The sequence below is a fragment of the Takifugu rubripes genome, chromosome 19, assembly GCF_901000725.2.
Source record: "Takifugu rubripes chromosome 19, fTakRub1.2, whole genome shotgun sequence".
NCBI lineage: Eukaryota > Metazoa > Chordata > Actinopteri > Tetraodontiformes > Tetraodontidae > Takifugu > Takifugu rubripes.
In genome coordinates, this window is record NC_042303.1 from 10,565,344 (window position 1) to 10,581,786 (window position 16,443).

Below are 16,443 nucleotides of genomic sequence, written 5' to 3' on the forward strand. Positions count from 1 at the left end.
GAGCAGGGCGGCAAGAGGTCGCAGACATGTGCGCAGCTGCCAGATAAGAATTTGGAAAAACATTACCTGTGTGTACATGTTTGGGTGTGCACACAAGGGTGTATACCTGTTTGGATAAGTCCTAATTATGGTGCCATGATCTAAATATAACAGTGTCAACTGCACAGAGTGTGGCGAGAGGAATAAAAAGAAGGGCTGAAATGAAAAAAAAAAGTATGTTACGGTGTGCTACAAAAGGAAACTACTGAGCAGAAGAAGGAAGAAAACGGAGGAAGATGGGCTTCTGTAGAGAGGAGGGCTGCTGCTGCTGCTGGTACAGCCTGCAGGAGGAGGGCTGTCTCTGAAGGCAACGGAGACTCTTTGTCAAGAGTAGGAAATGAGGTTTCTGTTGTCATTTAAAGGAAGGTTTCTATGGCAATGTAGAGAGCCGTGTGCACAGCAAATTTGCTGGGAGTGGAGGGGGCAATGTGAGAGTAGAATTTCAAAGAACTCCTCCTCCATCTCGTCCCCCACCACTGCCGCCCCTCCGCACCGCCACAGTTCCCTTTTATCTCTGATAATCTGATTTCACAGCCGCACAGAAGAAACTGCAAGAGGGACAAGTCACAGATCTATCAGTTGCAAATGGAGCTTGCTTCGCTTCTCAAAACTGACTCTGACAAAATCCTAATGATCCACCTATTAATTAACACAGGACCTTATTCTTTTTTTTAGTCTATTTATATATCTATCAATCTTATTCTTGGGGGTCATGTCAGCCCTGACAGGGGATGTTTAGGCTTAAAAGTCTACACATCAGGTTCCTTTGGACATTTCAAACTGCATTTTTTTGGCAGGAGGGCATGTGATAACAGCTTGCAGATATGCAAAGTATGTATATTTTGATAAATGTGGCTGTTTGAGGATTCATATTGACTGATATTTATGGAGGTGGGGCGCACAGGCAGATGTCTCATTCATTGCAAGGCAAAGAGTGACAATTTGAATAATCATGGAGATTGTATCAGAAAACCCGAGGAATGAATGTGATCCTCCAGAATGAGCAGGCTCCGGTGTAATGTCTAGCAATAAAAGCTCTTCATCACCTATTTGGAAACAGGATTAAGGGCTACGCGTGCTTGCAAATTCAAATACACAAGGTTCTGCTGCCCCCAACCTCTATGTTTGAGCATAGCAGCATGTGCCATGTAGCGAAGCCCTGTGAGGATGAGGAGCAGACCTGACTGTTGGAGGAGCCACACGGCAACTTACAGGTGAAAAGGGCAGCTGGGAGTCAGAATTTGAATGTTTTTTTTGTTTTTTTTTATTGTGGCGACAACTAAAGAAATTGCTAAATACATTCTACATTAATATTTCACTCTTGGCCTAGGACAGGATGGTTGGAGTCTTGTTTTATAGCAAGCGGCTTGCTTCAGCTTTTTTGAAAGCTTGTATGTTGAGAAGCCTGGCGGTCTTTTCTTCCATCACTGCCAGGTAGGACATGATTTTGTCCTCCAATGAGGACTCCGGTGCGCCCTTGTCCTCATAGCCCATACCAGAGAGAATACTGGCTATAACTGGGAGAGGAGAATGCAATTTTTTATCCATTAAGCATACAAATTAGAATTAATGGAATGTGAAGCACTAAATTTCCTCTGTGTAGACCAATTAAACATTCCCCCACCTGTTTTAATGTCTTTCAGGTTGTTGTTTATCAGTTCCTCATAGCTTTCAAACTCTTCCACTTCAGACAGCAGTTTTGAACACTTGTTTCTGAGGCCACTCAGAAAATCTCCACCCTTTTTATCTGAAGCACCTTTTTTTGAAGAATGGTAAACCTCCCCTTGTATCTGTGGATTCCCAAAACACAATGTTGGGTCAGTGATTTTATCTACATTCCCCCACACATGGTGTTAAATAGCATTTGACAGCTAAAACTTGAATTCACGTGTATTCAGTCAAATATAAATACTTTATTTCTAAATGGGGACAAGATAAAGACATGCTTACCTGCCGAATAATATCGTTATGCTCCTGGATTTCATTTTTTTGATCACATATCAGAGTGTAAAGTTCACATTTTTGGTTTTCATCTACAAAGTGAGAGAGTGAATCAGTAGGTTGTAAAAAAAATCCAAAGTGAATGGTAAAAATCAACTTACCCTGGAGGAACTTGGTGACCAGCAAGTCCAAGGTGACTTTTTCGAGATCCTCCAGGTTAACCACTTCTTCATCGTCCACTTGGAACTCTACTGCTTCATACGTTTGGACCTCTTCTTCATCACCTGGGCTTTCCTCTGTGTCCTCCGGGATCTCCACTAGAAAAAACATGTGTCAGCATTAGTATTTTAAAAGTGAAAATAAATAAATTCTCCTCCATCCATCCAATGTAAGACGTATGTTGTTATGAATAAATCCTGCATTATTTTGTGCCGCCCATGTAAATCAATCACAAGTCACAGTCACAGTCACCTTCTTCTTGGACAGTTTCCTCGGGGAATAGTGCTGCAAGTTCTTTTATCTTTCTTTGGGTTTTGGCAAGGGTGTTCTCTTCCTTCTTTTTCATCATCATAATCTTATTGTCAACGCTGGTCCTGAATGATAGCGCACAACAATTACAATTACAGGATCTAAATGTGGTCAAGTACCATATCACATATCAAACCTCAAATCTCACCTGTCTTCACATGCGAGGGTAGTACGTTTCATATTATCCCTAATGTACATGCCAAGATCATTAGTAACCTAAAAAAAAGTATATTAATGCAAGTGACCTTAACTTGTGTAATGATAAAAAGAAAATACCTTTTTGTGTGGGTAAGTGGTCCGGTGTAGCTGTAAACGGGCACTCTCCTCATGCTGATTCTTCAGCTCTTTCTTCAGTTCTTGGATTTTATTCCTTTGGCTATCAAGGTAATTCAAAGTCTGGACAATTCCACAGAACAAAAGCCAAGTTCAGGTAATGCAAAACTAACGTAAAGGTAAGCTGCTAAGTAGTCTGTTCATAGAATTTCTATATTCCGAAACTTACTCTTAACAGCTTCTTCTCCAGATACTGTACTTTGTTCTGAACCCGGTCTCTCTCTGCACATTGAGTCACGATAGATTTTTGTTTTTTATATTTTATCGTCTCGGTTGTCATGGTTGTGATCTGCCAACCAAGAAATCAAGTGGGCGGTAAACCAAACTATTGAGAAACAGGAAGTGACTGTTGGACAAAATGCACATGTACCTCATGGTCTAGCTCTTCTTCACAGCTCTTCCCTTGCTTTAGGGTTTTATCTATCAACAATACGGCCAGAGTCTGTAGTTTCTTCCTCTTTTCATCCTTCTGCGTCGCCTTTGCACCCGCATTAAGAATGTTTAGGTCTATCTTGAGTTCTTTCTGCTCCTTGACCAGTTTTTGGATGACCTGCCTTTAGTCACATGACAGGAAAACTTGATTAGGCACAACATCAATTCACTCAAACAATACTGAACATTTGGCATTTGCTCACTGTTGTTTGTTGAGCTGCTCCTGAGCCACACGGTTGCAAACCTTCCTTTCACGGACCATGATGTAATAGAGGTTATCCAGTTTTGCTGTGTCTGTTTCAGAAAGATGTTGATTTAGTCTCAGCCACCAAGTCATCAATAACGCCATGAGCAGTAACGGAAAATAACAATACCGTCACACGTTTCTGCTGCTTTGCAGGCAGATAAAAACATCCTCGCTGATTGTGTCGGCTGCATGGTTGAAAATTCACTGCAGAAAAAGAAATTTAAATCCAAGCTGAATTTAGGAATTCCTAAAATATGGTGGAACAAAATTTGGAGAGTAAAACATTCATTACGGTTAAAACTATAAAACCATGTATATTACATTCAATGGCCGTCAATAAATGATGATAAAAACGTTATTCCCGTTGATTGTGAAATTAATCTAAAAAAGATAGAATTATTTTGTAGTTTGCTCTTGTTAGTTTGATTGATCAAAATGAAAATGGGTTTAAAAATAGTTAATGTGAGTAAATATGTGCTTTGAAGACCAAAAAGCGAATAAAATGTAATAACATAAAAGCCTTTTTATTTGGTTGAGGTATCACTGTACGTTTAAAGCAAATGTGTTTAAATATTTGCAAGACATTTCAAAGGGTAAAGGGAAGACCTTTAATGGACACACTTATTTAAAGGGCATGTGTCCACATCCTTTATGAGATCAATGCCATCCCAATTAAATGCTGCTCAGCACAAAACAAAATATTCTAGGTTTACATCCCAGTCTATCGCGATTGCATTTTCTTACTTTAGATCATTGTGGCGGCTTTAAAGGTTAGAACCAATCACCCGTACAGCTTTAAAGAAATCGGCCATCATCCCAACTGCCGTTTCTTTCATTTAGAAATACTGAATCAACGCTTCTCTATGCTATCATTACACCCTGTTGTTAGAACAGTTAAAGGAAGTGTCTCTACATATTAGAATTACTGTATTTGCTCCATCATAATCAGGACGTCATTTCAGCCACGACACCCTCCCCAGTCGTCAGCTCAACCTCACACCTATTTCCCCAGTATTTTAACCCCAGCCTTTGATAAATGATGTCCCATTGTTTGAGCTCCATACCACACTGTCCATTGGACTGATTTTCTGTGGACCCTGCCTGTTCCTGACAGGCCAGATTGTCTCCTCTCCGCCACAGGAAATCACCTCGTTTTCCACCCGACCTTGTCTGCCAGCTCCTTGCCTAGTTTTTGAGCTGGATTACTTACCCGAGGGAATTGTCTTCTTGGGATTTACTTTCTGCTGCATGTCAACATGTCCTTTATTCTGCAAACTGTTTTTTCAATAAAGTTCCTTCTGTATACTAGTGTATGCTTGGATGTAAAAAAGAAACCCTCTTGATTAAAAGCAGGGATTCTAGACCTTGCCATTTATTTTAGTTGGTCTTTGTCCAATTTGGAACAGCCATATTTGACACAAAGTACCAAAGTGCTGTCCATCATGGAAGTGCGTAAGAACATAAAACAATGAAGGCAATAAAACAAGACAAACAATAAAGCCGGATCAAAGACTGATACTGTGTTTTAAAAGCCAAGGAGAGATGGGTTTTAAGATGGCTTTTAAAAATGGGCCTTGAAGAGGCCTGCAATAGCAGGGTTCTCAGAATTTAGAAACAGCAATTGAGAAGGCTCTGTCCCCTCTGAGCTTTCCCATAGATTTTCTTACCTCTAGGAGCACAATTAAAGCAGCTCGGAGAGGTATATGGTGATGTGAGGGAGGACCAGCAATGTCCAAAATTAATACATTGCAGTAATCCAGCCAAGCTGTAATAAAGAATTACTGCTGCCGTGAGTGGATGGTTTTCACCTTTGCAAGTCGTCCAGCAGGTCCTAATTACAGGCCCCGATTGGGTGGTCCCATCTGAAGCCCAGGTTTGTGATTGTTAGCTTAACATGTGGTGCCAAAGGGCCCAAGTCAACAAGGGGAATGACTCACAGGAGCCACTGGTGCCAAACACCATCATCTCTCACCTCCTCTCATTACAATGTAAGAAATTGAGGGCCAGTCTTTTCAGTCTTGGCATGATTAAACATTTCTGTCTTTTGGTCTCAGGCAACAAAGCTCTGGTCCTACTAATGTGTTCCATGATACCTTTTCACTTTAGCCACTCGCTAAAATCTGTGTGTGACTGATTTTATGTCAGAAGGTAAATCTATTGTTGTATATGTCTCCCTTTGTCAATCTTTGCAGCCAACTCCACAACTATCAGACACTTCAAGGCAAATTAAACTGTGCACTTATTCGAATAATGTATTGTTGACAAAAATCACAAGAAGGGAATGTTGTGGATGGCCTCAAGGTAAGGAGTCAGACATCCCCCTTGAAGAAAAATCACATTTCTAAGTCAGAAAATAACTAAAAGCCTCTTCAGAAGAACCATCAAAGGGATCACATCACACTTATTGGGATAAGGATGCGGGATGCATATTCTAAACAGAAACTCATCCCCCTCAAACAAAATTAGGCTTGTGAGACATGATGGCAGGAAAAAACCTGAAATGAGAGAAAGAGTTACTGCCAGACTAAAAGGACAAGAGCAGGAGTTAGTAAATAAGAACATGAACTAGCCTAGCATTGCAGGAAAAAGTGCCAGTCTGAGCTAAAACCTTCGGTCACCTGGATAAATTCACCAACCTGTTTTGATATTTTCTTGCGAAGCTCTTCCTGTGAAATTGGCCATTCTTCCTCATCAGTGAGAGGCGCCTCATCGGGCTCATATTCCGCACTGAGGACACCGAGTTAAACAGGACATTACTGGTCAGACCGCAGTTTGAATCCCAAATGTGAATACTACATATAAATTAGAAACAATATAAGTGGCCCACCTATTCACTGCAGGTTGGAAACTGATTGGCTGCTGAAGCTGTTCTGTATTCTGACTCAGGAGGAATTTAGCGAACTCTTTGGGTTTGTTCCTGTCTGCATTCTTGGAGATGAGAAAGAGCATTTTTGGAATACTTCAACTGTTGCGAAATCATGCAGGACATATTCACTTGTTAAGTGTTTACTTTGGAATTAAGGAAGGCTTGAATGCTGAGCAGTTCAGTGGTCTTGTCCTCAGTTAGACCCAGATGAGACATGATGTTCTCAGCAAGCCCCATGGTGGAGCCCAGGCTGTCCTCTTTGGTAGAACAGTCCCACTCCATTTTCGAGAAAAATCTACTTATGACTGCGTATCAAAACATACACAATATCATAATTAGTGTCAGGAAGATGGGTGTGGGTGTGTTAATGAAGGAGTCACTCATCTTTTCTTCTCTGTATCCCATAATGCACAATTGCATCACTATATTAAACCATACGTAACTTTATGTTTTGCCTATAAACCATAATGTTCATCTTACTTTGGCAAAAGTATTAGCTCAAAATACAGGAATGAGCCCTTAAATGACTGCACGTACTAGAAAATTACAAGAGCATTCTTAAAATACAGATAACGGAAACAATATTCCCACACCTGCTTTAACGCTCCCCAGGATGTTGTCTATCGAGACGGCTTGTTTGTCATAGTTTTCAGTTTGAGATTGAAGTTTTATTTGTTTCTCTTCGATGTCAGCCAAGAAAGAGCCATGGTCCTTTTCATTTTGCAAACTTTTGTCTGTAAAATGTTGAATCTCAGCTTGAATCTGTAGGTTCCCACACAGCAGAGATATATAAGTAAGTGAAGCAAACTGCACTTTTTATCAAACCCACGAGAAAGGACAAGCAAAAGAAAGATGGAAACAAATACCCACCTGGCTGATTTGTTCCTTCAGGACATCGGCTTCATTGTTTTGGTCATTTACAAAATTGAAAAGTGCAAATTTTTGGTCTTCAACTACAAATTGAACAGAGACACAGCAGTGAGATATAGCCAAGCTTTTGCCGCAAAGAAAGTTTTATTATTGTTATCGTACACAAGAGTGACGACATAACAGAAAGGTTAACTCTCTTAAAATGCTACTGAGTGTTTTGATGCAACTTTTTAAACATGTTCAGCACCCAACATAGGTTGTCAATGCATTGATAGAGTTAAGAAGTACATAAGATGAGTTTTCTGAATGTGGAATGAAACAGACTTACCCTGGATGAACCTAGTGACCAACAAATCCAAATTGTCCTCTCCTGTTATGGTCTGGATCTTGCTGAACACCTCCTCAAGAGCATCATGCGACTCCTCCCTTGAGTCTATCCTCTGCTCTTTCATCTTAGACCCTTGAGCAAACAAGTGTCATTACCATCAGCATCAAACCAGAGACTCACACAATATTCTCTATATCGGGGATGTCAGAACCCAGTCCTCAAGGGCCAAAATCCAGCCAGGTTTTGTGTCCTCCCAGGCAGAAAGCAGCTTTCATCGAGGAAAGTGAGAACCCAGCTGAAGGGGTTGACTAAATGGGAGGTCACAAAACCTGGTTTTCGACACCCCTGCACTGATAATGAAAGTTACACATATTGCTCATTTCAACTGGATGTGATAGTTCAGATTAAAGACCGGATGGGAGTCTCACACTGATCTCGAACACTGCGCTCATTGCACTTGGTGGTCATGAACTCCTTGAGGTTACATTCATGTGCGATCAGCCTCTCCAGGTCCTTTATCTCTGCCTTGTACTGGGTGAGGTCCTTCCGTGCTTTCTCCTTCAACAAGATCATCTTGGACTGAGCTTCAGCCCTATATTACAAGAATAATATATTATTTACAGTAAATGACCCAAATTTGTAATATTATCATAGTACTTGTCTCAAATCTTACCTGTCATCATAAGCAGCAATGGAACAATTCACAGCTCCAGAGATCTTTTTGTGTAGATCATGAAGTTCCTATATATAACATAAAAAAACACACATTAACACATAAATACATGTTAAAAACTACGAGACTAAAACAAATTTCTGGTCCCACCTTTTCCAGCCTGTTTCGCAGTTGCTGGAAACGGATCTGCTCAACATGAAGAGTCTGCAGCTCTTTTCTCAGCTCGCTGTTTTTTGTCAGTTGCTCACTAAAGTGAGTCAAAGCCTGAATAATTAAAGGAAGAACACAATCTAAGTGATAGAAGTAATAGAGAACAATGAAACAGAATTCATCCAGTGCCAGTCACTGCCAATAACAAGTGTTTTGTTGCAGATTATATGACTCACTCTGTCCAGCTTAATTTCCAGCGTACGTATGGCCCTCTGAGTCTGCCCTTTCTCAGATGTTTGAGTCTCATTAATGCAGGTCTTTTCCTTTCTAATGTTTGCTATCTTCATTTGCATGTCTGTGATCTGCCGACATTAAAGACACGTAGCATTAACTGTAGGCCATAGAGCAAAATATTGTAGTGAACTTGGGTTTTTATTTTCTTAAGCAGGCAGCCAGTAACTGCCATCCCAGGGTGTGATTTACCTCTTTGTCCAACACTTGTTGATGCTCCTTCTCTTTTATCAGGGATGCATCTATCACGTCTTCCTCGTCCAGCAAAGCGCGGAGACTCTTGGTGTCTTCGTTGTCACGGTGTAGATGTGAGAAGTTTTTGCAGATGCCCAGGTTTCGGTGAAGCTCTTCCTGCTCCTTCCTCAGTCTATCTATTTCCTGCCTGAAATCACATCAAACAATCAGTCGATGGGGGCCACAAAATCCTTGCATGCACACAGTTTGGAGAGTGTGTTTTTTTACTGTTGTTTGTGGATCTGTTCCCGAGCCTGACGGTTGTAGGTTTTCCCATCCCGATCCATGATCCTGAACTGTCGCTCCAGTTTGGCTAAGTCTGATTCTGCAATGAAAACACATTCACATCTTTTAACACAAGTGGATCGACACCATGAATGGAAGTTGATGAATTGAACAACACATGTACCATCAGCCTCTCTTTCACTGACGTATGAAGGGGCACTTTGGGTTAATCGTCTGTGTGCCATGGTTACCAAGATTCACTGCATGAAAACCAAAGGTAAAAAGCCAGTAATCACTTTGAAGGTTTGATCTGCAAGAAATGGAGAGTGTAGTGGATGTTTTCTAGATTGCAAAAGTTGATCAAATGTCCACAGTCCCCTTAATATCACTGTATATCACTTCAGTAAAAAAAAAAAAAACCCATCACATTGTGATTTATTACATACTGCAGCAGTGTACATAGTATTGAAATTCTGTCAATTGATTTTTAACAGCTGAGTAATCAACGTGGATTAGGAACTAAAGCTACCTCCATTCTTTCCTTTCATGTAAAAGAAACATTTGATCTACAATAATATTAGGAAAAAGATGATTGAAAAGTAAAAATTAATCAACAGGGAGAATAGAATTATAATTGGGTTTTACCAGTGCAAACCTTCAAAAATCGAAATTGCTCGATGTGAATTCCTTCAGGGAAACGCATAAAGAAGAAGTTGTTAGCGACCGTTGCTATGCATTGAGTATCTCTATTCCCTGAATTCTGACTGTCAGGCATCTGTTACGTGCGCGCCTTAAGAGCTCATATGTTGCTATTTATGTGGCTTCTAAAGAGTCCACCCTCCATGATAGACTGCATTGATGAAAATAAACACACTTTTGACTGCAGAAAACTGCTATTGTAAGATTTATTAAGGACCCTTTAACATGTACCTTAAACAAAGCTGTAACCTTGCTGGATTCAACAATCACAAATGTCGGCAACACACAATAAGAAACTTTATTTCATTTAATGTCCACACGCACACATGTCTAAATATGAAAATGCTGTAATCCCTTTATAACACACATATGCAGCACTTGGTCTTCCTAAGTCCTTACTTGGTAATAAACATATATGAGGTAAGGATGAAAAAAATTGCACTAAATTAAAACAGTTTTCCTCAAACCATACATTATAAAACACATAAATCATAAGAATTCTGATGTTTAATTTCTTGATCTGACTTTGGTCTATTGCTCTGACTCTGTCTGGGTCTGTGGTTCCTCTTGAGCTGGTGTTGGTTGGAGACCTTCCAGAAAGGTACAGAAGTGATCTGCAGTATTAAGCTCAGGTGTTTTCAACAGGAAGTAACATTTTGGGATGTAGTACACCGCCACCAGACCCAGGTCGCTTGCTAGGATAAAGGAAACATAAACAATGGACCTCAATTTTTCCCCCAGACCGATGTAGATTGGAATAAAGGTCACCCAAATGACACAGTAGATGAGGGAGGAAAAAGTGATGTCCCTCGCCAGGTTGTACTGATGAAGAGGTTTTGTTGCCATGAAGGTGCACATGAATGACATGAGCGCCATGGCAGCAATGAAACCTTGCATGAGGGCAAAGCCAGAGAAAGGCAACACTGGACAAGCCAGAAAGGATCTCACAAAGTCCACCCTCCTGTCTGCCAGATATTCAGACAGAGACGGTCCGTCCTGGACAAACCAGCCACAGATGCCGGCCTGCACAGCACAACAGGTCAGCAGGAGCAGCCACGTTCCAGGACCTCTGAGTACATGCAGGTAAGAGGCTGCTAAGTTTGGGAATTCTGACACAAAGAAAATCTGTTTCAAAAAAGAAGGATTTGAAGTTAAGTAACATTGCTGTACGGCACAGCGACGAGTTTATAGTTGTTCCTCACCTGCAGAGAAATGGACATGATAATGGAGAGGGGCACTGTTTGGAAGGCAGAAATGAGGGGCAGCTGGAGACGACACACCGTGTCCCCTGGTTGTCCCAGGAACAGCAGCAGACTGAGACAAGCTCCCATCAGACCGAGCAGAACCACAATACTCAGAGTCCCCCCTGAAGCAGTCACCAGCACCGTCTCCCTGTGGTTCACGAAGACCACAACCACTGACCCCATGAATAGTACGACCAGCACTATAGCCAGAGTCAGTAGTAAAGCTTCTGGTGTGTCCCAGGACAAGTAGTCATAGATGGGGTCGGTGCACCTGGAGCTGCGTGCCAGAGACCACTGACGGGGAGGACATGGGGTGCACTGAATGTCCCCTGTGAGTAAGACATCATAGTCAACCAGATGTAAAGAAAGGAAGTGTTGAAAAGTTTTGCACAGACAATAAGAGGAACTTATCTGCAAATTTGTGGAGATTCAACTAATAAACTAAGCTTAACAAGGTGAAGCTAACCTAAACCTCAAATGCTGCCCACTTTTACCGTCTTGTGCCTGGTAGGTTCCTGGTAAACAGTCAATACAATCAAAGCAGCAGGAATGGAATCCTTTGACTCTGTGGACCTGGCCTTCTCCACACGCTGCTGAACAGGTGGACTGAGGAACCTGCAAAGGTTGTTGCATTATTTCAGGTGATTTTCGTAAACTGCAATGTTTCATTTGATCAAATGTTCAATTGCATTATAATGGGGTTACATTTTAAATGCTGACATTACCTCTGAGTTTTCGGTGTGCCATGTGAACAGGGACTTGTTGATTTCTAGTTTCTCATTAAAGCTTCCAATATCCTTAAAGTCTAAACCTGATTCTGTCCAGACCCATTCAACTAAATTATAGCCAACATTTGGATTACCACTGGCGTCAAACTCTATCTGTGTGCCACTAAGGTTCAATGAAATGTTCTTTAAAGCCTCCAGCAGCTGCAAAAAGAATTGTTTTTGTGAGTGTTATTGAAAAATGGATCTCATCTTAATCTTTAATCACATATAAAATAAATACATTACCTTCCAGGGATAGATTTTGACAGGCTTTTTACATGCAGTTGAATTGCACTGCAGCAAATTGTGCAGTGCCTGTGCTACACTGTAGATGGCAGCATAGACACTAAATGCTGAACGCTGCACCACAGGCGCTGTCACCAAGCTAATATTAGCGGGTGACAACTTCCAGCAGTTTGGGCAGGGATTAGAAGGATTACCAGAGATTTGTGCTGGAGGGGGTGAGTCTGCACGCTCTTCACTCAGTTTGGTTAACAGTGCATGTGTGTAGGCATCGAGAAGATCCACATTTTGTGTCACATCAGTAAATGCCAGGATGGTACCAACAGACTGTATGTTGGGGAGAGAGGTCACTTGATTGTGGATGCCCCAGCTTGTGCTGCTAATCCACACCCCTTTTAGTTTCATTCTGATGACCTGTTTGAGATGAGACGGGTCAAATCCAACAGGATTAAAGATCAATAACTGTTTCCAAATGATCTCATCCAGTCTTTACCAACCTCTTTGAAAAAGATTTCTGCCTGGTTTGAGAGAGAAAACACAATCACTACGCTGGCTTTAGTTGAGTTGATATTACTGAGGATGGTTTTAACCATTGGTTCCGGGTCTGTGTAGACTGGAATTAACCCCTGATACGCCACACAAATGGACTTATTTGCTGCTAGTTTGGAGAAGTCCTGCACTCCTCGCTGTCCATACGCCTCATCACTGCCCACCACAGCCACCCAGTTCCAGTTGAACTCCTCCAGCAGAAGAACCATGGCTTCGACCTGCCATTTATCACTGGGCACCGTACGGAAGAATGATGGGTAGAGAACTTTATCGCTGAATTTTTCACTTGTGGCACCATAGCTTATCTGAAGACAGAAGATTATAATATTATGGGACACAAACATCACCACTTTTAAATTCCACCATGTATATCGGTTATATAGACAAATTTCCCCCCGATAATTTCACATGACATTAAACTGCTATTGTTCTATAAGAGCACTTTCACAAACAGAACAAATAACAAACAGTAATTTAGAAAATTCTGTTATTTATTTATTTATTTTTTAAATACCGCCTGCCTGGAACAATCTCTGTTTTGTGTCTGTTAACAGAAAATTCTATTTAGACTATCTCAGATTGATTTTACCATCAGGTTGCTTCTACAGACATGTGATTCAAGACATGCACCACAGACAACACATTAAGAACCAAACCTGTGGCATCAAGAAGAATCCTAGTAGTTTTGCTATGACTGACACCATCTCTGACCCATACGGTCCAATCACAGCTGATATGCTGGTCTCATAGTTGGTGTAATTACATTCCACAGACAGCAGGTTGTTGGATTTTGCCGTGAGGTAGGAGATTGTTGGTCTGACGATGACGGCTGACTGTCTGCAGGTGTCATAGATTTCATAACCCAACTGGATTCCGGGCAGCAGAATTTGGTTGGCATTGATTTCATCCACTGTGTATTTCATGGCGATAGCCATGCCCAGTCCGTATGTGTCTATCCTGTCGGGAAGGATGCATCTTATCAGGTTAAACATACATATCAGTTCAAAATCTTGTGTTATTTTCCCTAACGGTCACCTGTCACAGATGATTTGGTCCGGCTCCGTCCTCTGGCTGAGGTTGCTGGTGAGCCGGTTGAGGGGGAAAAGCCCCCCAAGCTTGATATCTCCAGGCAAGTTGAAGAGACTGGTCGAGATGTTTTGGAACCACGCCGGAGTAGCACTGGTCAGTTTAAAAATCCAGAATAAAACCAGCAGAGTGGGAGATACGGCCATGATGCAGGTGGAAGCTGCAGAAATGAGAACATATGCTTCAACCTCAGATGTTGTCATATGCAAAGTGACGCCAAAGCCCCAAACCAAACTGGTCTGATTGGTGCTGGCCCTTCTCCACCCACCCTTAGGATCCCCAAATCACCTAAAATAATAGTTTATATATCATCTTATCATCAAGCATGTAAAAAGGAGTTTGAATCTAGCCGAGCACAGCTCAACATGCTTAAATATCAAAAAAGAGTCGGTTACCCACAATATGAGCAGAATATGAGTTCTCTTGGGTTGTTGTGCATATACGCACGAGTCGTCGATCATCTTTCCGGAATATTTAAATGACATTTGTTTGTGGTTTTCCCTTTGAGCCTTGTTAGTGTTACTAAGTGACAAAGATGGATCTGCAGCAGTATCAGCTCATCCTTGATCACTCCAAGTTGTTGTTAAAGTAAAGCCTCACTTTAACAGATGATCATTTGATGGTGGCTTTAGCATGATTAAAAATGACCATGAGCTTTAGACTTGATGTTTATTCTATGAGAAAATTGAAGAGCGCACAGTTAAATAATCCTGCTGTTTATTTTGTCACAGAGATTAAATAATGGTTAAAATGTTTTCCTAAAAACTCGAGCAAAAAGTGATTTACGATAATCTTTGGGTAACTCATTCTTCTAATTTCGAGTTCTGTTGAGATGAACTAATAGTGAGCTCACAGAGAGAGCTGACAGCACAGTCCAACAGAGCTGGGTGAAATCTATTACACCATGTTTGTAAATGAATACTTTTACCGGCAGTTGGTTAGTTAACATTACAGCAAGGTAGCCCATGAGCAGAACCCCCTCTGTGGACCTCTCGCTGCATCATACTGGGCTGCTCCCAATCCAACAGGTTTTGATGTTTTGCGGTATAGTTTCCAAAATCATCTGAGCCACAGAGCCCAATGCTGTTTAAGTTCCATTTTCTGACATTAATTGCATGTGTGGGCTTGGGTAAAGTACCACTGTCTCTACACATGCTGAGGAGACTCAGAAAGGCATTCGGCCCATTTATGTGGCCAGAAAAATCCAAAAACCTGCAAGTAATCAGACAGTTGGAAGAACTGGACCTGAGCTGTTAGCATGTACAAATGCCATTGACAAACTCTGGCTGACATCTTTCAGTCCATTTATCGGATTTCTTTCGGAGTATGTGTGCGCATATTAATGCAAGACTTTCATTTAAAACAAAATAAACGCACGAGTTGTGTGATCTTTGTGTTCATTGTCCTGCCTGTTTCCTAGACTCTACTCTGCCGATTTGCTCAGTCTGATGCCACTGCCATAAGAGAGAAGACCCCTGGTTTTTCCAAGTTTTTTTTTTTTTCCCATTTCAGAATAATTTCAGAGGCTCCTGGGGTCTGTGCCTCAACATAATCCTGTCTCTGAGCTTTTGAAGAGTTGTTTTGACCTCATGATTTGATTTTTACTAAGGTATGTATTATCAGCTATGAGACCTTAAAGGCGCAGTTTTTTGTCTTTACAAATCCTGCCTTCTCAATTGATTTTTACTAAAGTTTATGGAGTAGAAATATCTAAATGACAATCAGGACAAATTTCTTGAAACATGTTTTAGAACTGACAGATTTTGATCCTGATTTACAGAGCAGCATGTAGCTCTTCTGACACCTCTGTAGCGGCTCAAAGGAAGCTAAGGATACATGTAAAACCTCTGGGAACTGGTTACTGGAAACAGGTCACCAAATGAGAGCAAAGATGGCCACGTATCAGGCTCAAAACACAACAGGAACAAAGAATGACCCAAACTCAACCGTTGATTAATGCTATTATGCTGCAGCTATATGGTTCTATATGGTTCATTTCTTTTCATATTTATTTTTGTCATTTGCATAAACAAGGTGAAGACTCAAATGGACTTCAATGGTTGTTTTATTTTAAAGTGGGTCTTTACTTGCCAGTGGCCCCCTCAATAGGAATTTGGTGTTTTCCTTTATTAGAACAGGTGAAAAAGCCAATAAAATCGTATTCATGCAACAATCATTGTTTTCTATCAGGTACATCTATATCTCTAACATAACACGCTGCTTTATCTTCATTTCATTTCATCAAGAGATTGGGGTGGGGGGTGGGGTGGGGTGGTCAGAACAGGTAAAATATATAGTAAACATTATCAAAGGTCAGGAATTGTTAAAAGTTAACTTTGCTACTGGAAAAGCCTAACCTGTTGAAATTAGGTCTTTCGTTTTACGTTTGTATACAGGTGACTCCACCATGTTGGAGAAGTGACTTCCTGTCCCAGTCACATGACTGTCACCTGACATTTACTATATGTCACTAAGAGACATACTGGGTTCTACAGTAGTCAGAACTATAGCTAGATAAGGTAAGGTTTAAGTAGTTATGTCACCATGGTTTCACAATTCAACTCTTTCAACTCTTTTAAAAGCTTTACAAAGCTTTGCACTACAGATCCAAATCAGTCTCTAGTATCTGCTTGCATGCAAATATGTGATTCTCAAGGAATTCCTACTACATATAATATTTGCTTGAACTAGCTTTGGT

General features: G+C 41.0%; 3 protein-coding genes across 7 annotated transcripts; all 3 read right to left on the minus strand.

Moving 5' to 3' along the window:
• Positions 1 to 1,278: 1,278 nt before the first annotated feature.
• Positions 1,279 to 3,847, minus strand: LOC115246853 (uncharacterized). Its single transcript, XM_029826619.1, has 11 exons — positions 3,648 to 3,847; positions 3,477 to 3,567; positions 3,212 to 3,395; positions 3,011 to 3,130; positions 2,785 to 2,904; positions 2,657 to 2,724; positions 2,452 to 2,573; positions 2,142 to 2,297; positions 1,990 to 2,072; positions 1,664 to 1,829; positions 1,279 to 1,556 (listed from the first exon to the last, which is right to left on the minus strand). The coding sequence occupies exons 1-11, from the start codon at positions 3,709 to 3,711 to the stop codon at positions 1,393 to 1,395; spliced, it is 1,338 nt and encodes a 445-aa protein (XP_029682479.1). The 5' UTR covers positions 3,712 to 3,847; the 3' UTR covers positions 1,279 to 1,392.
• Positions 3,691 to 9,881, minus strand: LOC101078712 (coiled-coil domain-containing protein 63-like). 5 transcript variants are annotated; one of them, XM_029826618.1, is made up of 15 exons: positions 9,803 to 9,860; positions 9,342 to 9,467; positions 9,161 to 9,257; positions 8,891 to 9,080; positions 8,644 to 8,769; positions 8,408 to 8,521; positions 8,258 to 8,325; positions 8,013 to 8,176; positions 7,585 to 7,716; positions 7,257 to 7,339; positions 6,980 to 7,148; positions 6,531 to 6,691; positions 6,348 to 6,448; positions 6,157 to 6,247; positions 3,691 to 3,724 (listed from the first exon to the last, which is right to left on the minus strand). In XM_029826618.1, the coding sequence occupies exons 2-15, from the start codon at positions 9,400 to 9,402 to the stop codon at positions 3,722 to 3,724; spliced, it is 1,560 nt and encodes a 519-aa protein (XP_029682478.1). In that variant the 5' UTR covers positions 9,403 to 9,467; positions 9,803 to 9,860; the 3' UTR covers positions 3,691 to 3,721. The 5 variants fall into 5 exon arrangements, with proteins under 5 accessions (XP_029682478.1, XP_029682477.1, XP_029682476.1 ...); XM_029826617.1 differs by lacking the exon at positions 3,691 to 3,724 and adding an exon at positions 5,381 to 6,015 and having other exon boundaries at positions 9,342 to 9,417; positions 9,813 to 9,847; XM_029826616.1 differs by lacking the exon at positions 3,691 to 3,724 and adding an exon at positions 5,382 to 6,015 and having other exon boundaries at positions 9,813 to 9,881.
• Positions 9,882 to 10,253: 372 nt separating this feature from the next.
• Positions 10,254 to 13,891, minus strand: tas1r3 (taste receptor, type 1, member 3). Its single transcript, XM_003973342.2, has 8 exons — positions 13,695 to 13,891; positions 13,316 to 13,616; positions 12,608 to 12,964; positions 12,114 to 12,524; positions 11,826 to 12,029; positions 11,595 to 11,715; positions 11,059 to 11,429; positions 10,254 to 10,981 (listed from the first exon to the last, which is right to left on the minus strand). The coding sequence occupies exons 1-8, from the start codon at positions 13,889 to 13,891 to the stop codon at positions 10,388 to 10,390; spliced, it is 2,556 nt and encodes an 851-aa protein (XP_003973391.2). The 3' UTR covers positions 10,254 to 10,387.
• Between the last annotated feature and the right edge of the window lie 2,552 nt (positions 13,892 to 16,443).